The sequence below is a fragment of the Acanthisitta chloris genome, unplaced genomic scaffold (genome assembly GCF_000695815.1).
Source record: "Acanthisitta chloris isolate BGI_N310 unplaced genomic scaffold, ASM69581v1 scaffold32058, whole genome shotgun sequence".
Classification (NCBI taxonomy): Eukaryota; Metazoa; Chordata; class Aves; order Passeriformes; family Acanthisittidae; genus Acanthisitta; species Acanthisitta chloris.
The window spans coordinates 1-19,241 of NW_008687014.1; the positions used below are offsets into that span (position 1 = coordinate 1).

The 19,241-nt window shown below is 46.4% G+C and overlaps 2 protein-coding genes across 5 annotated transcripts; both read left to right on the forward strand.

Annotated features, from left to right (window-relative positions):
* Positions 1 to 2,022: 2,022 nt before the first annotated feature.
* Positions 2,023 to 2,107, forward strand: LOC103807686 (cytochrome c oxidase copper chaperone; the record flags this gene model as incomplete). The annotated part of the gene is made up of 1 exon (XM_009080429.1): positions 2,023 to 2,107. A coding segment is annotated over one exon (85 nt), but the record flags the coding sequence as incomplete, so codon positions are not given.
* Positions 2,108 to 7,901: 5,794 nt separating this feature from the next.
* POPDC2 (popeye domain containing 2) lies at positions 7,902 to 18,344 on the forward strand. 4 transcript variants are annotated; one of them, XM_009080426.1, is made up of 4 exons: positions 7,902 to 8,446; positions 10,774 to 10,882; positions 14,008 to 14,386; positions 18,262 to 18,344. In XM_009080426.1, the coding sequence occupies exons 1-4, from the start codon at positions 7,902 to 7,904 to the stop codon at positions 18,342 to 18,344; spliced, it is 1,116 nt and encodes a 371-aa protein (XP_009078674.1). The 4 variants fall into 4 exon arrangements, with proteins under 4 accessions (XP_009078674.1, XP_009078673.1, XP_009078676.1 ...); XM_009080425.1 differs by having other exon boundaries at positions 7,956 to 8,446; positions 14,008 to 14,474; positions 18,284 to 18,344; XM_009080428.1 differs by lacking the exon at positions 18,262 to 18,344 and adding an exon at positions 14,403 to 14,426 and having other exon boundaries at positions 7,956 to 8,446; positions 14,008 to 14,211.
* Positions 18,345 to 19,241: the final 897 nt, after the last annotated feature.

A 19,241-nucleotide genomic window follows, 5' to 3' on the forward strand; every position in this document is an offset into this window, starting at 1 on the left:
CAGGGCGGACAGGCCGCTGGGATCCCGCGCGGCGCTGCCCGTGAGGAGTGTGTGCCCCTGCCATCGCGCGCGGTTCATTTCCAGGCCTGGCTGTGATCTCCCCTCTGCACTGTGCTCCGAGACGGCACAGGCTCTGCCAGGGGAGGTGTAGGTTGGATATTAGGAGATTTTTTACAGAAAGAGTGCTCAGGCCTTGGAATGGGCTTCCCGGGGCCGGGGAGGTGGTGGATTCACCATCCCTGGAGGTTTCCAAGACTGGATGTGGCACTTAGTGCCGTGGTCTAGTAACCACAGTAGGGTTGGATTCGATGATCTTTGAGGTATTTTCCAACCTGGTTGATTCTGTGATTCTAATAAAAAACCAAAACAAACAAAAACCTCACCCCAGACAACAAATAAGCCACACAAGCAAACAAAACCCAAACCCCCAAACCGTGCTTCTGTGGCAATTCCCTTCCTTCTCCTCCCTCCCAGCCCCTGCCCTTTCATCCCACCAAGAAATGATTCCTTCTGCCAGGACAATTCTGTTACAAACTATTGCCTTGCAGGCAGCATGGCCAAAATAGCAGTGCTCCACCTGAGTCTATTTGGGAGGGTGCTGGAGCATCCAAAAGCAGAGGGAAAGTACGGAGAAAATGTGTTAAATGGAATAGAGAGGTTAATAACGTCTAGTCCAGGTTTAAAACAGGTTCCAGAGATCTGCTTTTAATGCTGCTTGAAATCTTCACTGCTGTTGACTCACTGAAGCAACATGTACCGGCAGGTGGTAACATTTTTCTTGTTCAATTAGTCATAAATGATGTTCCCTTTTAAATAAAGCAAGACTGTTTGTTAGGTCTCAGAAGATGAGATTTGTCACAGAAGTGCAAAATTTGACAGTGATGTATGTAGTTGCATTTGTAATGATAGACTGAGCTATGATAATAGGACTTATCAAATAACATGAAATGCACCCTGAAAATAGAGCTCCTTTATCTATGACAGTGAACCTCGAAAGTTTATAAAACTTTAATCTGATGACCAAGTTGGGGTTTTTTTACCTTGCATGTGATGTAGGTGGTGTGCAGTAGGTGACATAATATTGGACACTGTATTTGTGCCAAAGTTTGGGGTGCATGTCTAGTTACGTGGTAGGGTGAAGGGGAATCCAGGGCCCCCTAAGAAAAGGGTGATAGGATGCATGTTACTGGTCAGATGGAGTCGCAGTGGGCAGCCAGCAGGTGTGTCCATGCTCATTGTAATAAAACCTTAGAAGAAAATGAAATATGAAGAAAATCAGGTCTTTTTAGTTATTAGCAGTTTGGTATTTTTTTCCTTTGGCAGCAAGAGTAGCATAAGTGGCAGATGAGGGTTGATCAAACCTCTGATCAACACTCTGAGAGTGGTGTAGTCCCAGTCTGTGAGGTCAGGAAGTGCTCTGCCAGTCAATCAAAGAGCAAGTCTGAACTGCTTTTGTGGTATGCATGATGTATCAACAATGGTAGGCCCTTGGATGGATGAGTAACATCAAAAGTTACTGTAGGTGATTAAAAAAATTTTAAACAGTAGATGGACAGGGTTTGGGTTTTTTTTTTGCTTCAGGTTCCCTAAGTACTAACTGAAACATCTTTTACTGGTCAACCTATTCTGTATTGGTCTCCTAGCAGAGAAATTTTGTTGCTTCCCTACTGAATGATTTGAAACTGGTTGCTGGCTAGCTCAGCATAGTTGATGAAGTGATGTGACAGCTTGTGTTGTGTAACAAAGCCCCATCTAGACTTGCCCAGAATAGGCCCTGGCCTGTCAATAGAAAGTTCTGTTACACTGTTTGTCAGAGTTTGTAAGTGCACAGCTCCAGCCTGACTTTTTGAGATAGTTTTATACTTTTCCAAAACAGTGCTACCCTGGCCGGGATAGACTAAAAGATCTCTGCAACCTAACAGGGATTTTTGATTGCCCCCAACAGCTTGTCAGTTCTGTGGCTTTGACTAACAATAAGTAAACACTTTATTGTTGAACCTTGGAAATCATTTTGTTTTGCAGCATCATTGAGAAGGGGGAAGAAAATTGTGGGCACCTAATTGAAGCTCACAAAGAGTGTATGAGAGCTCTGGGCTTCAAGATATGAGTCAGATGAGCAGGACTGAATGTGGTGAGTAGATCCAAACTTCAGTTTGGTTTTCTGATGCTCGGGCAGTGTGGGGAGTGGTTTTTGTGGGTTTGTTGCTGGGGGTTTCCTGTGTTGATTGTTGAACTGTCTCTCAATACCCAGTGGAAATCCATGTTTTGTGAAGCTGTGTTTCCTCTCTCTTCTAGGTGATGATTGTGGTATGACTGTGTTCTGGAAAGCTGCAAAATAAATTATTTCTGCAAGTTACTTCAAAGAACAAATATAAACAAAGAATCTATTTATAGAGTCTCTAATGATAGACCACGTATCACATCTGTATCTTTTCCACTGTTAGCTCTTGACCTCAGCTGTAGAAAATATATTTTTTCCTCTTAATAAAAGTCTGAAAATAACCAATGTTCCTGACTTCTGTTTCTTTTTAAGTAAAGAAATGACAGTGCTTTCCTTACTGAAAGCTGTGCTGCAGGAATGAAGTGAATGAAAAGAGCCTGCTTAATCATTTACATGAGAACATTGATTACTGTGGTGTTGTGGTTGAACAGAGAGGACTGTGGTGGGTTTTCCCACTGATGCAAATTGTGAAATCATGTTAGTAACATTACCCTCTTGCTTCTTTTATCAGAGTCATGCAGAAGCTTGTAGCACAGTTTGAAACAGTAGATGTAATGTTTGTGCAATGGCAGCCACAGTCTTACAAAATGAACTTTCCTTAGAGTCAAAACAGGATTTGTTTTACCCTGTTAGAATTCTTCCAATGTTTTTGAATAGCTTTACCTGAGGATTCAGGCTTCATTCTGTATAATAAAGATTTAAGTACCTGCTGTATCAAACTCAAATTCTTTAGCCAGTAGCTCTTCAAGGGAAAGGGAGCAGGGGACTGGTGATGTATGTACAGGTCACTTGCCTGAAAGAAAAGCCTCTTCTTTTTTTTTATGCCCAGTTTTTGTTGTGTTGGGCTTGTGCTGGGCACACACGGGCTGTTGTTTTTTGGCTTCTTTTTTCATCTGTATGACATAACAGTGGGAGGGTGGCTGTGGCCTTTGATTCCTTCTTACAGTCTAGAGGTAGAAAAGGTGCAGTTGGTGGTTTGTTACACATGTGGGACTTTTTTGGCTTCATACTATGTAGTTGTGCAACCCTAGTGTTGTTGCTCTTCTTGTGGTGAGTTGACTTTGCTGAAGACAGTATCACTAATTACTTCCTCTCCTGGTGAGTTTTCAGAAGTTGAAGATATTAAATCTGTGTTTTGTCTTGATTCTGCTCCTGGCTTTGATTTTGCTGGAGGGATGGGTGCAGTCATGATCATTTCTCTGCCTGCTGGGCCCTGCTTATCCTGAGCTAGTGGTGAATAGTCTTGAACAGTTAGTATGTGACAGTTGGTGCTGTGTCTGCTGATATTCAAGTTGGGAGTTAATACTGCCTCTGAGAATGTTTTGTGAGGGTTCTGTCCTGAGGCAAGAGTTGTGCCTAGGGTGGCTTGGCTTTCAGCCTCACAGAAGGGCCGTAGCTGTAGCTCTGGCAGAAAGCCTTCAAAGCTGCCTGCAGCACTGTAGCTGTCTGAGGAACAAGACCTGGTGCTCCTCTTGATGTTTATTGTCTTGAGGTAGAAACTTGAATAAGGTCATTTAGTGATGAGCCAATGCATTTCAGAGCTTGAATTGAAGAGAATGTTAAAAGGTGGCTGAACACCAGCTTTGTGTTAGCATGTCCAGCCTGGATAAGCTGTGGAAATGGTGCCACAGAATAGAGCAGGGCAGGAGTTCACAGTGGTCAAGTGAGAATGAAGTGCTGTTTATATCAGGCCAAGAAGAGAAAAAAATGGGTCAGCACAATTTAAAGGAAATTTTATAAACTTAAGAAATGGGATGTTTGGGCCTCCACGAGGGTAAAAGCCTGGTTAGATATTTTAGAAAGTTTTTGGAAGTAAGATGATGAGTGGAATGCTGATATACCTGTGTGCAAGAGGTCCATAAAGGATACTGGACAACTCCATACTTAAAGCAACAATGGAAAAGCCTTGTAGTCAAATCATGTTTCTCGCTGAGTGACTGCATAATACAGTATTCCTGTGGAGTGGATTCAGGGCTTGATTCAGGGAGTAGGGGTTACTGTCACTGTGTCACTACTGGTGACAGACACTACCCTGCACAGTGTTTTCAGTGTACCAGTGAAGGTGTGAAACATGGCAGTAGCAGGAGACTTGACTAAGCTGTATAGCAGTACAACTAGATACAGCACATGCCACTTTTGAACCTTTGTGATTCACCATCAGCTAGTCTGGAGCAGGCCTGAGGCCCTTCCCAACAGTTGTATATCAAATGTGTATATTTTTGAGCTACAGGGTTTGTTAGTGTGTAAGTAACAGTTTTGCAGACTAATGCCAGCAATGCACTATACAACAAATCAAAAAGAAGGTGTCCGATTATGCCCTCTCTGACTTTAAGCCACCAAGGTCTTAGTGTCCTCAACACAGGTAATTGAACTAGTTTTCAGCTTATGGGATCAGCAGTGAACCTGTAGACTTCCTGAGGGTGGGCAAAATAGCCAGTCGTTCAGCTGCTGTGAGATTTGGAACTGATAATCTCTGTGTTGTGTGGCTCTCAAGGACAGAGGATTTATTTGCCAAACATAGTGCAGGCTGTACCTGCATTGCATTGCATCACATGCAGCTAAAAAGTTCTACTGGCTGAATTCATTTTAAGTGGGGAAATCACTGGGGTACCTGTTTACACACTGCCCATTTTAGTGCTGAAAAGCTAGACCTGTCTGTTTTTCTTCACAGGCTCATTTTGTTGTAATGCTTATGTGTCTTCTTCCAGGGAAGGGTCTTAATGCTGGTCAGGTGTTTTCTATACATTTGCTGTCCTGATTCCAAATTGGTTTGGACTTTGGTATTTTCCTTTTAATATTTGTGTAGCTTTCCCATTGAATCAGTATTGGCTTTTAAACATTCATCTTGGTTGAACTAGCATACCTGGATGGAAGGCATGTATTCTAATTCAAGGCATGGCATGAAAATAAAATTTCTCTTTGGCAAGAAGAGCTTTTTAAACATTTGCTGGGTGGAAAACCAAAAGTGCTGTGAAGACAATCTGCATGACCATGGTACTGTCAAGGGAGAAAAAGATTTGAGCCTTGGTAACTCAATCACTTTACAAATCTTCCTTTAAAAAAACTGGGTCTGAAAACACCTAAATCTCTACACGGTGCTCAGGGACCTACCTTTTAAAAAGCTGTATCATTCTCTCTGCAGTGTCACATTGAGACCCAGCAGAAAAGTTGTATAGTTTCTAATGAGTGCTTTGTGCTGTTATTGCTATGTGTTGAAAGGGTTTCTGCCTGCCTTCCACAGGGAAGTCCCAGTGGGTCATCCTCACCCACAGCGCTGGCCATGGCATCACTACACCACCTCTGCTAATGTTCTGGAAGATGCCAGAGGAGGGACCTTCTTTGCTCTGATGAGTTATTGACATTGTGTTCCAGAGTATTTTCTAGCTCAGGAATTTACCGAACTGAAGATTAAAATTAATTACTTCCTTTTTTCCACTTTCTTTGATGTTGCTGCAAAAAGCTTTTTGGTAGTATGGAAAGGTAGGAGAAATTGCAATGGTGCTTCTCAGAAGGCTTCCTCTAATGTAGTTCTACATTTCTATTCATAGCAGTTCAGTTTTGTCTCACAGATCTTAAGTAAAGTATCTTTCTCCTATGTGTTCCCAATCTTGATATCCCAAGTCCCCATTATATCAGTGACAGCTTATCTCAGAGAGAGGGGCCCGTATAATACAGATTTTTTGCAGTGGCCTAAAGGTAGACAAGTTGTTGTTGGGATCATCCAGTGAGTACATGGCAATGGTATGAAAAACAGAACCTGGATCCCAAGATTTTTATTGTATTGCTTTGGCTATCATCCTTCCCTCTTTGCAGAGAAGGTCAAGAGGAAAAAAGTTCTTCATTTCCCCATAACTCTTGCCGATGAGCCTTCAGTTGGGAGGATTTATTTCTTCACTTAATTAAGGGACTACTGGAGACCGAGTTCCCTGTTTCACTTCACTGTTAACAGAAATCATCTTTCTGAGTGGATCATACTCATTCCCTGTGTAAAGCTTAATTTGTCTTATTATTGCCTTCCCACATGGCAGCCTGTCAAGATGCCACAGCTCTTAGGAGCCTTACAGCTCTGTGTTGCATGTGGTCTAATTGTTGTAGAGATAAGATTGTACTGTCCAAAAACATGATGAATCCTATAAGATTGCCATAAGGCATTGCTTCAGCCTTGCCCAGGAGATGGTGTTATTCCAGAGCACTATTAGTAGAAGAGGCGATTAGTGTGTCTTTAAGTGAATGGTGCCAATGGGAATGGTATGTTAGGCAGGGCAGCTGCAAGCTCAGCCTGAAACACAACCACCGGTGAAACCCAATCTCTACTCCACTGCCCCATGCAGGCTGACTTCATACTGTGTTGAGTGACCACGTGGGTTGTGTCAATGCCTGAAATGTAACTGCTTTCTGGCAGCAGAGCAGATCCTGCCTGTACGGCTGATAATGTGTTACTTGAAGCAGGGGAAAAATTGCATTTATGCATCTTTTCTGTAGCTGAACTCAAAAGCTCCCTTTGTCCTTGGTTATGTTCTCTTGCCTATGTCCTGGGTTACCTGAGTGGAGAGTGTTCACTTTTTTTTTGTGCTAAATGAAGGTCTGGGTGGGGGTGGAGGGTCCAAATAGCTATTAAGAAAACGTGAGATGATGTTTCCCAAGGATGCTTCCAACAAAACTTGTTATCTGTGGGGTGTGAGAATCCTCCCTCGACTAGGATTTCCCCACAAAACATGCTTCCAAGTGTAACACTTACAAAGCTTTTGGCAGGATAGTCTCCTCCTCATGACAGATGAAACTGGGTGCCAGCAGCTCATTTAGTTTTATCACTTGCAATCACAGTTGTTTGGCTGTGCAGAGCTTTATCTCATGTCCCTTGGTCTAAAATGCCTCACAAGACAGAGCTCCCTGGAGTAAGGCGAGGCTGTGCTGCAGCACCTGGAGAGCATTCATTGAGAGCCAGGCTCTCTTCTTTTGCTAAGTCCCTGCCACTGCTGTGAGCCACAGTGGGAGAAGGGGGTGACCTTTCTCCTTTTTTGTGCTGGGTGAAAGTTACTCTCCTGCAGGAGCGCAGAGCAGTGCAGAGCCCTATGTGTGGCTGGAGCTCCCTGCGATAAGCTGGTTGTTTTCTCTTCTTTCCCTTCCTTGCGCTGCGCTGGGCTTATCTGGACGCCTGAGTTATGTTAAGTAGCGGGTGCATGCTTGCTCTCTGTTCTCCTCGCTGCTTTTGCTCCTTGGATTTCAATTCCAAACATGGTTATCCATTTGGGGTCTCTCTCGGTTCCGCTGCCAAGAGATACACATTCCACACTCAACACCAGCTCTCTCTGCTGCTCTCTCACGGTTGCTATTCCATTTGCCGGAGTGCAGGCGAGACAGGCAGTGCAACGGGATCTCTGTCCTGTCTGTGAGTTTTCCAGCTAATGGCCTCTACTCTTTTTTTAACTAAGCTTTTTTGGCCTCACATTTCCCAGCTTTTTTTCTCACTGTTGTGGCTAAGAAGGGGACCAGCCGACGGTTTGTGAGCCACAAAGAGGAGAAACGAGCCCTTTTGGAATTTTTTGGGTGCAAAAACATTCGGCGTCACTTTAACATGTCGCTCTGAAGTACTGCTGTGGGACCAGACAGTGCTCAAGAGGAGGACGAGGAACAGCTACCTAGCAGCTCTGGTTTCAGACCTCTGCAGCACCCTTTGTGTATGACAATTCATTTTGAGCACAGGACGGCTGGGGAGGGTGGGGAGTGGGGAAGGATGAGCACAAGCAGCCTCTCGTGGGACCAGGCTCTTCTCCAGCCTCCGGTGTGTGATGCCTGGAAGGAGTTTATGGAGGGAGCAGCCTACCAGCTGGCCAGCTGCATTGTCCTCCTGGGTTACATGGGAGGAAGTGGCATCTTTGGGTCCTTCTATATCTTTGGCCTCCTGGCCCCAGGCTACCTCTGCTATGCTCTGTGGGGCTGGCTGAACGCTTGTGGGCTGGATATCTTCATCTGGAACATGCTGCTCGTCCTCGCCTGCTTGCTTCAGCTGGCTCACCTGGCTTACCGGCTCCGCAGAAACACCATCCCAGAAGAGTTTGACCTCCTCTACAAGACCATGTACCTGCCCTTGCAGGTGCCCCTAGAGGTCTACAAAGAAATCGTGAAGTGCTGCGAAGAGCATGTCCAGTCACTAGCCAGAGACCAGAATTACGCGGTGGAGGGCAAGACGCCCATTGATCGCCTCTCGTTGCTGCTGTCTGGCAGGTAAAGTCTCCCCCAGACTCTGAACAAAGTCTGACAGCAAAGCACTGTGGCTTGTTGTATTTTCACCCTCTGTAGTAACCAGGGTGAGGATTGTTTCCCTCCTCTGACAGGGTTTTTAGATATGCATCAGTTTATAGGGGAAAGGGCAAATTTGATTTTGAGGGTTGTTTTAGTTTTCTTCTGTTCTTCTAGCTTAAGAGTATTTCAGGAAATGTTTTACAGACTTGAGCTATGTGCAGTGAAGTGGCCAGCTCAGCCTTGCCCGTTGATGAATCTTAACCTCTTTCTCTGTCATTTTGAAGTGACCTTATTTCTGATGGGAGCAGATTGGCTGTGAGAAAGTGTTTCTCAAGGCAGGAGGGCAGTGCATCTGGACCTGTGGTCTCTGGGGATACCAGACACACCTCAGTGATGTGAATAGCTGTGCACTGAGTATGCACTGAGTCCTCAGTTCACCTGCTTCTCTGTCACAATATTCAGAGAGGATCCACCCCTGTTCCCAACGCCCCAACCCTCAGGGCTTTCACATTTTTCACTTTGAGTGTCATCTCATCAAAAGAGGGAGTACTCTCCTGTGGTCAATGCTGCCTCATCAGGCCTCTTTCTGTGCTATCATGCATTTGTGATGTTCCCTCCTCTGATCCACCACAGAGGACCTCAGGGACCTCTAGACAGTTGCACTGGGGATTTGATTGAGTGATCCATGCTGATCAAGTGCTGACATCTGTTCACCTGTGATCCTGTGGCAGGTTTTTGTGAGCATGTTCACTTAATGATTTGCAAAATCCAGATGCATACAAATAGTAATGATGAAGATGCAGCTTCCCAACAGCTGCCAGGCACTTGGCACTGATGTTAGGTGAGAATGGGAAAGGAAGGAGATCTGTAAATGGGAGCAGTGCTGATCTGTAGGAAGTGTGTCTCACAAGGATTTTCCTTTGGAAAGACAAACCCAGCATCACCTGAGGCTCATGTTTTACTGCAGTGGTCCATCCTCTCCACTGAGGGAACGTGCAAAGAGGAAGGGCTGACCTACCTTTTTTTGTCTTAGTTTCTTAACCTCCCAGGTTAAGACCATCCTGGGACCACCAATCAATGCTGAATTGCAAAGCACTGTCAGGAAATTTGGTATATGTGTTTCCATTAGTGTATTTCCCCTTACCAAACATCTCTGCTGAGCAGCTTGCTCTGATGTTTACTGTATCTGCAAATAATGTTAAACAGGGAGGAGTCTGTGCTGTCTTGCCCTGCACTGCATAATCTGATGTTGCTCTGTGGGCATCAAAATGCTGCAACAGAAGGTGAGATGGTGCTAGTGGGTAGTTGTTCTGCTCTCTTCTGCAGTGGGAAGTATGCATACTGGCTGATACAGGATGTTCCATGACAATGAGACTGGATTTGCATTTCCTGGTCCCCACTCTGTTGCCTTCTGAAGGCCTTGAGGATTCACCAGAGCACAGCTACTATTAGGGTGTTCCCTCTTAAACTGAACAAGGTGGGTCTTGGATATGCAGAATATACCTGGATCAGGAACAGTGCCTTGCAATCCCTGACCCTTCCAGTCAGTGCTCTCAGCCAACTTCAAGCCAGCAGTGAACTGAGTCTTGTAACTCCTGAAAGCCAGAATTGCCTGTGTGCATCACACAACAGGGGTACACGGTGACAGGGAGGCAAGAGGCCCCAAATCTGGTGATGCAGAGCTATGAATAGAACTCCAGAGTGCCCTGCCATCGCCCTTGCCCCAGGCCTGTGCAGGTCCTTCTCTATTCCCACAGCAGAGCTGAGTGCACGTTTGACCTTGAAAAAGTAGGGGAAAGGGATACTTGGAAGGCCAAGGGAAATTGAGCCGCAATGTGCAGCAAACTATGAGCTCACAGTGTGATCTGTCAGGAACGATGGCCAGTGCGATTTCTGGGAGTTGTAACAACTTCCCAACATGGAGACAGGGAATGCCCTCATGCAACCCTGGGGCCAGGAGGAAGATGCAAGTACAAAGAGCCACAGGCTAGCTTAGAAGTACCTAGAAAGCAGCAGCAGTCTTGTGGGCTGAGAAGTTCTGGTTTAGGACCAAGCACTGCACCTGTGAGGGCTGTCTTTGTAGCAAGAAACAGATGTAGTATGGGGAAGTGGCAGCAAATAGTTTCTCACAGAGAAAGGAGGGATAGCCCCGTGACTGGAGCACCTGCAGCTGTCCCAAGAGGGTATGAGATGCATGTGAAGCAAGAATTTCTTTCCTCCCTGGTGGGGCACACCGTGTTAGCTGATTAAGTTTGTGTGACATCTATTTTGTGGTCTAAACCCGTGTGCCTCACCTGTCCTCTTTGCAGGATCCGAGTGTGCCAGGATGGACAATTCCTTCACTATGTCTTTCCATACCAGTTCCTGGACTCTCCAGAATGGGAGTCACTGCGACCCTCTGAGGAAGGAACTTTCCAGGTAACCCTGTGTGGCCCCACAGCAGCCCAGCTTCGCTCCTTGCTGCTTCACTGCATGTCTGAGAAGGGGTGGAATGGCTTCATTATGCCATTCAGAGCTAACCAGGAATTCTTTCCTCCCCTTCCTTGTGGTTTAGCCAGCACAGGATTGTGTGATCAGCTGTTTTACCTCTTTTTCTACCTTCCTCTGAAGACCTCAGTGCACGGTCCCATGTTAGCTGCTAGCAAGGAGGGTGGGGCACGGTGCTCCTTCCTGTTTAGCAGGGAGTGGAGGTATCAGATTGCTGGCTCTCTTCCATTATAGCATTCTCTAGTACCTGTATTGATTCATTTGCCCTCACACTGCTAGCAGGGTGCGTCATCCTAGCATCAGGATGGCAGCTGATGGCAGGGAATATGCAGCAGTGATGTAAATCCATAAATATCCTGTTCCTCACAGAAGTTTCTGATGGTCATGTGTTTGGTGTGGAGAAGCAGAAAGGATGATTCACACCCGAATATGGTTCTTTCTGAGCAGAAGAATCCCTTGCTGAGAGGCCAGACCAATTCTTACTTGCAGCAACTAAAAGGATTTTGGTCTTGCTGTCAACACCCCACAGTGTTTGTATGGCTTTCCTTCTGGAGAAGATTACTTAAGCCTACATCCCTCTGTCTTTAACTCACATCCCAGGACAGCCTGATACCTGTCAGGATGTCAGTCTAGATTATGTCAATCAGGGTATATGAGGAGGGATTTTGCTAATCCTGTGGGAGCATGGAACGGTCATGAGGGTTTGAGGATGCTTTATCATGAGGGCAGCCACAGCTGCAGGAGATGGCTGGTGGTGTGACTGTGGCACAGGGCTACAGCTTGTGAGCAGAAATAGGGATGTTGGACCAAGGTAATGAGGTAGAGAAGGCAACAACAGCATGGCTGTGCTAGGGGTGGCAGTATCTCATGTTTGGCACAGGTCTTCTACCTGGCTGTAGACTGCTGCTAGCTCCTAGGCTGTATTTGCCCAGGAGATGGCTACCCAATGCTCGGGCAGGGAACTGGCCGTCTGGATGGTATGCAACCTGCAAAGGCATCTGCAGCATTTACTGAGCTAATTTCTGTGAAACTGAATGTTCCCAGACCTTCCAGGGGTCTTTATCTGTCGTGTGTGAGACATCTTGGGAGTAAGCTGGTGCCAGACTGCACCATCCCTGCCCGCACCATGCTCTTGGCACCTCTCCTGCTCTGCAAGACAGGCCAGGCCAGTGAGGTCAGCTGCACCTGGCACCAGGATGGGGAATTAGAGTCCTAGGTGGGGAAGGGCTGCAGCCACATGCTGGAAATGCCTAAACCCCACATCTGCTCACTGAGGAGCATGAAGAAGTTGCAACTGGTGTGAGACTAAAATTCAGCATGTGAGACTTGACTAGTCCATGTACCTGGCATGATCTTACTCTTGATGGCCATGCTTAGCCATGGTGATGTGCTGCTTTTGTCACCTGTTTAATCCACTAGTCCCTCTTACCTGAGTAGTTACTAAAACTCTGTAGCTTATCTCCTAACATTACAATAATTTGGTTTTAAAAGTGCATGTCTGACTTTGCTGGAGGAGGGCATGGAAGGATTTTCAAGTTTTTCTCATGGCTCTCTGAACTGAACAGTTCCAATCCAATCCTAAACCCACAGAAGAATATCAGAAGCAGGACTTGGTCTACAAGGAGAGCTGGTTTCCTTGAGCTTTCTGCTTTGGCTGTGTCTTCTTGCCCCAGGGCTGCTGGGTTGCAGTACCCAAAGGAGTTGGGTTTCACAGCTGGCACTTTCCCCCAGAAGGCTGAATTATGGGCTCTGCCAATGCTGGAGCACTTATGTCAATGGGGATTCATGAGCGAAATCTATCTTGCTGTCCTGGTGAGGTGGCAGGTTTGCTTATTACATCTCACTTAATCCCTCACAAGAAGTAGAGGCTTTTGATTACTGTGCCAGAGGTTGGTTAGGAAAATGAGATTCAGGTCATTTCAATTTTCATGTGACCCTTCCTCTTGCTTGCCTGGCCTGGGAAAGTTCTCAAGTTGTATCTTCTATATTTCTTTCGTAAGGCAGCTGTTTGCATGGCAGTGGCATTAAATATCAAACCCAAGGACACACACATGCAGCCAAGCTGTGTTCAGCTTCCCAGTGGCCCTCTGCCATGGTGGCTGACCAAGGAGACCCCTGGATACAGAGTGAAAGGGAGCCCCCAGGATATTTTGGCTCTGGCACTTGTTCACATGCCAGTGTCTCCATTACACTCGGATGTTCTTTGGCCTGAGGCAGTTTGACCCTTCCTGCATTTCTTGCCTTTATTATTATTATTTATTGTTATAATATACACTCATGTATTACATAGTGGTTTTTATATTAAAATAAGTCTGGTCCTACGACTAGGGGGAAAAAGTCTGTTTGCATTGGCAAAAGAAATGTTCTCTAAAATCAACCCAATAGAACCTCATGAGTTCTCTACACATGCAGAAACACAATAAAACATTTTTATTTCCTCTCTCACTGAGTTGTACTCCAGTGTTCTTCAAGGCCATTCAACTCTACAGAGCCCAGAAGAGCTGGTGAGACAGGATGTCCCTCTGGCACTGGATGACCAGGCAAACCTTGCAGGTGGCCCTTCCAACACCCAGAGCCTTCTCAGAGCAGGGACTGTGCAACCCAGCAGTAGGGCAGGTCAGCAGCCTGCCACAGGGCTACCTGCTGGCAGCTTGAACTGGCCAGACATGCAAAATTGTCCCCCTCTGCAGCATTTCTGTAGAGGGATAAGGGTGTCTGTGCTACCCCGTTCATTTCAACTACATCACTCAGATGCCAACAGGGAGCATCATCTGAAAGCAAAAGGGTGAAAGGTAGCCAGCCACGTGGGTTGGTTAAACAGGGACATGCTACTAATTGCATAGGAAAACAGGGTCTTTGGCTCCTTGGGGAGAGGAAACAGCAGCAAGGAAGGATGTTGTTCAGCTAGATCAATCTGGTTCTCCAGCTATGCCTTCTCCAAGGAGGGCAGGTATCAAAAGGGCTGGGGGCCTTCACTGGAGAGAAGCACACAGCCCAAAGGTTGGTGACCCCTGCCCAGGTATTGGGACTTACTCCATTCCCTCCCTGTCTCACAGGTCACGCTGACAGCTGAGACTGATTGCAGCTTCATCACCTGGCCGAGGAAGAAGCTGTATCTCCTCCTGAGGAAGGACCGCTACATTGCCCGGCTCTTCTCCTCCCACCTGGGCTATGACATCTCGGAGAAGCTCTACTCCCTCAATGAGAAGCTCTTTTCCAAGTTTGGCCGTCGCTTCGCCGTTTTCCCCAGCCTCTACCATGTCCTTGGGCCAGCTTCCTCCGAGGGGGAGTCAGAGGACTGCGAGGAGCTGCTGCCTGCCTCTGGCCAGGCCAGTGTCTCTGAGCCCCCTCCACAGCCACCACCACCACCACCACCACCGCCGCCGCCGCCGGCTCCACGCTCCCGGGCATCCCGGCCCGACAGTGAGCTGCTGGGTGAGGATTCCACCAGTCTTGTCTTGGAAGATTTTGCTGAGTTGCCGGGGTCTTTTATGGACTATGTGAGCGAAGGGGAGTATATGAAGTGAGGGCACTCCTGGCACGGGCACACCTCACCCTGTGTGGGACCCTCGCGTAAGTACCCACTTGCGGAAGCAAGTCTTTCCCGTGATGCAACTGCCTGGGCAGAGCAGTGGCCCCCAGCCTCTCGCCCTCATTTGCCATGGGTTTGCTCCTCCGCAGTGTTTTTTTGCCTGCTGCCCCAAGGAATCCCAGGTGGGCTCAAGGTGTGTGATTTTCTTAAGGAAAAGCAGCAGGGTACAGGCTTGACTCCAGGAACCAGCTGTACTGTGTGGTAGAAGGGCCAGTAACTTGGCCATAGGATGCTCTTTCCTGCCCAGTTCTCTCCCTATCCCGCAGGAGAGGCAGAGAAACAGAAATGGTGTCCAGGTTGGCAGGTGGCACATAAGTGCTCGCAGAGACTCCACAGGGCTCAGCTGGCTTGCCATGAGGTAGAGCTGTGCCAGGAGATACTGAGTATTGAGCTGAGGAAGACCTCTGCAGGTGAGAGAGCAGATGAAGGAGATGCTGACGGGGTAGAGACAGCTCCAGGGTTTATGGCAGATTGATAGTGAGGATTTGCTGTACACCCTGCAAGTGCCCAGTGTGCACAGGGAGAAAAAGCTCAGAGTCCTTCCTCTCTCTGCCCACCACAGTCCGACCCAGCATTTGCTCCATCCTGCTTGTTTTGACTGAGCTTTGTTTCTGCCAGATCAGTAAGGTATTGAAAAGTCTACCCTGTGTGATACAGGTCTTGTCTCCAGTCACCCCAGGTGGACTGACAGGCTAAACATTATTTTAACATGCCCCAAACTCTGCTTTCTGGTGAGTGGGAATGACATGGTCTCTTCCAAAATGCCAGTTCCTTACTCTGCAAGGGAAAAACATTCCTGTGCCTGGTGGTTATTGGGGCAGAGGAGCAATGCAGGAGAACAGAAATAGACAGGAGAGCAGCTCATGCTTGAAATTCAGATCCAAGTGGCCAAGAGAGAAATTCCACACTGAGCTACTTTTAGCCAGTCACTGCATGCCAGCTGCTACACACCAGCTGCAGACCCCAAAATGTGCATTCCCACTCCATAATAATCCAGCTGCCAGATACTAAACATGGGAGTGGGATTTCTGTCCTAGAGGTGACCACTGCAAGTGTCCCAGTTGGGTCTGCATGGCAGGGAGGAAGTTGCAGGGCTGGGCTGCAGCTGGGGAGACTGTTTTCCATCAGGCAGCCTTGAACACACCATCACACCCTGGTCTTCTCCATGCCCACTTGGGTATACCTTTCCTTGGGCTGGGGACCTGGTGGCAGGAAGCACAAAGCAGCAAAAATGACTCCTGGCATGAGCCCTGACAGGTCTGCAGTATTGTTGATGCTCTCCATGGAACATCTGTCCAGCTCAGACACCACTTGCTATTTGCAGTAGGCCTCTGGTGTAAGAGGCCTTTTTCACTGTTTTATCCAGTAGCTCTTTGTTTCTGAGAAGAGTGGAACTGTAGAATTTTTGTGTTTTGTAGGGTAGTGCTTTGAGTTGAGTCACATGCCAGTTGCTGTACAACTTCTATGACACCAAACTTAAAATCTTGGATATGAAGAAAGCAGTCAGGGAAAGAACAAATATATTTGATTTTGCCTGAACCAGATTAAAAGTCAGCAAGAGTTTTGTTTAGGGTTTTCTTGTTGGGGTTGGTTGGTTGGTTAGTTTTGTGTGGTTGGTTGTTGGGTTTTTTATTTTTAAGAAGGCATGGTGAGAAAAAGAAAAAAAAAACCCAAGACATTTGTCCTAGGAATGTGAAGTCCCTGTTTCTGCTGGTTGGCTGCTGGACATATGAATTTGCAACTTTTTCAGTCCTTACTTGGAGAGGCAGGAACACTGAATCACTGATGCAACAGCCATCCTCCTAACTGTCAGGAGAGTCTGTTGAATACATGCAATCACAAATGAATGCTAAAGTGTTGTAAACATGGTGAAGTCACTTTGTCTACGCTTTGCTTGTATTTTGCCCTCTCAGCAGAAGGCAAAATATCCATTCTCAGGTCATTGGCAGAATTCTCCTACTTGATGAAGCTCAGTAAAACCAGAATTACAAATGCAATTAAAAAAGCAAGGAGGCAAGCAACACTAGTTTTTTTTGAATAATTTCCACCCATTTTTTGGCAATGAGTCAGTGCTGTAAACATACACACAAGAGGTGTGTGTGTTGGGGTGAGCTCGTGCGACACAGCACAAAGCTATTCTTTCTTTTACACAATCCTTTTAACAGATATTGTAAGCTGGAAGCTTTTGTCTTTCTAGATCTTGTGACTGAGACAGCATCAAGGGACCTGCAATAAAAGCCCAGATGTTTAGAGGCTGGTATTTGGGGTGGGAGAGGAGGATGATCTTCCTTGTCTGACAGTCTAGAGACAATACCCAGTGTGGTATTTTAATTTTTAACGTAATTACACAAGGAAACACAAACTCTGTTTAGTGTGTTTGTAATGGTGGAATGAGTGCTTCCCTGTTACCCGGCTCACCACTTGGGTATCCTAATCCCAGCAGCACAACAGCAATGAACACACTCAAACAGTATTCCATGGTAACTTGAGTGCCTAACCACAAAAGACAGTGATACAGAGGGGCTGCAGTTTTTTCTTCTAGCCAGGCACTTGTCACAGCTCAGTGAATAACCTAAGCAGGTCTGCCATGGCCCAGGGAAAGCACTTTCGTAGCTTTTACCTTGGAAAGTGGTGAAAACATCCATAATAAACAGGGATATTCCCTGCAGTGTCATTGTTCAGAATAAGCAATTGCTGCAGTCCCAGAGGTCGGAACTCTCCTGGGGCTTTCCCCTGGTCTGCGCTCTCATCTCCTTCCCCAGCAACTTTCAACTTGGGTAATCACCTTCCAGCTCTCTAAATTCCCTAGGTTGGAGTGCTTCTATGGATCATGTTCCTTTTCCTTTTATGTCACTACAACAGCCACCTTGCAATACCACAGTGCAGGAGGGCAATTCTTGAATGCACAAAATGCTAAAAGGGCCATATAGAAGAAAATATTCCTGGGAGGTTTATTGGCCTACTATCATCTAGCTCCTTGAAAATGTTTCTAGTCTGCTTCTGAGTATTACAAACTGTGATATCCCCCTGATGAGCACATTCTCTGAGGAGGAGGCTGCCTGTTTAAAGGAGGCAAGTTTAAATGCTGTGGTCAAACTTGCTTTGACAGTATACTGCTGTATAGCTCTATGCTCCAGAGTAAACTAAACTTTATTCCCTGTGTGGAAATTCAAACACCTGCTTTTTCCCCTATTTGTACTGCATTTGTTCTAGTTTGTTGCTATCAAGTACTTGCAAGATGTGTAGCTATTGCTACCTGGTTTTATACAGTTACATCTTGAGGCTGGCTTTCTATTTGGTGGGTGAGGTGGATGGCTGGATGAATGCTTGATGGCCTGTAGCTTGGTATCTAAGTTAGTAGAAATCATTTTACACCTGCTTTGATAGCCAAATCAAGGGAATTGTGGGCTTTGTTTCACTAATGTCACAGAAGGTGCTTCGGAGGTGCTTGTTTTTGCCATCTTAGAATGAGTGCATAACCCTGTTTTTTGATTTATCACATGCCAAAGAATTACACAGTTTTGCAGTCTCATTTAGGAGGGGAGGGGAGAAGGACAGGTAATGGTGGTCTTCATGTGGTTTGTGTCTTGGAAAAGTTTGGAAGTAAAATTTATTCCTGTGATATTAATGGTGCTCTTCTCTCTCTCTCTTCCCCCCCCTCCATCTCTTCTCACCCCCCTCTCATTTTCCTCCCTTCTCCACTGCTTTCCTTCTGCAGCCTCTGGAAGCCTTCTCTGGAGTTCTCACCCTCTCTGCAGAGGACGAGCCCCTCTGGCTCCCACTCAGACCCCTGAACTCTAGGGAACAACAGGCTGTTTTGATCCCGAAGTCCCTCCAAGAGAGCAGATGCTCACACAGGATTTTGACCAGAGAGACACTCTTTAGCACGCAGAGATGTCTGCCAGCAGACATGTACACTCAGGAGCACATGAAGCACATGCTTAAGACTGCAGTGTGACACTCCAGCACCTCCCACCCCATGGTTGTTCACCAGAGCTGCCTGCCCCAGTGTGCTTCCATGGTTTGTTTTATCGTCCTGCCTCTCTGAGGTGTGTTGGCAGCTCTGTTACCAAGGTACACCGATATGGCTGCTCGCAGAATCTGTGTTCCCTTTGATTTAATGATTCCCATTAAAGTCAAAGATGAAACTACTGCTGTTTGAGGATTTGAAGAGGGAGGTAACATGGGGAGGGAGGGATGATTTGAAGAGAGAGATCGCTTGAGGTGATCTCAAGGCACAGAGTGGAAAAGGCAAGGGAAAATGGGCTGCCCTGTGGCTTTGGTAATGGGCTTGCAGTGAAGAGTTTGATGATACGCATCTCACTGAGCATCTATTCTAGTAAGACTAGAAATTATTTTTCCCGGAGTTAGGATTTCTCATTTATAACAAGCATTACTTCTCAAAGAAACTGGTGAAAAAAGACTTTTGGTGAAAGGTTGGTTGTTTGCATTGATTCGTTTGAAATAAGAAAGGGGAGGAATTGGGACTGGGAACAGGTGTAGGCAAGGAGAGCCTGAATCCTTTTTTGTGTGTGCTCAATAGAGAATGACCTCTGGGTGCATACACATCAAGTGAAGAAAGGAAGGAATATAAAACACCTGTGGAGAGAGCAGTGATTGGTAGGAAGTACAATGTCTTAGTAAAAACAGTGTGGAGGTAGAAGGCCTCTTCCAAGTTCAGCTGCAACAGGATTTGTC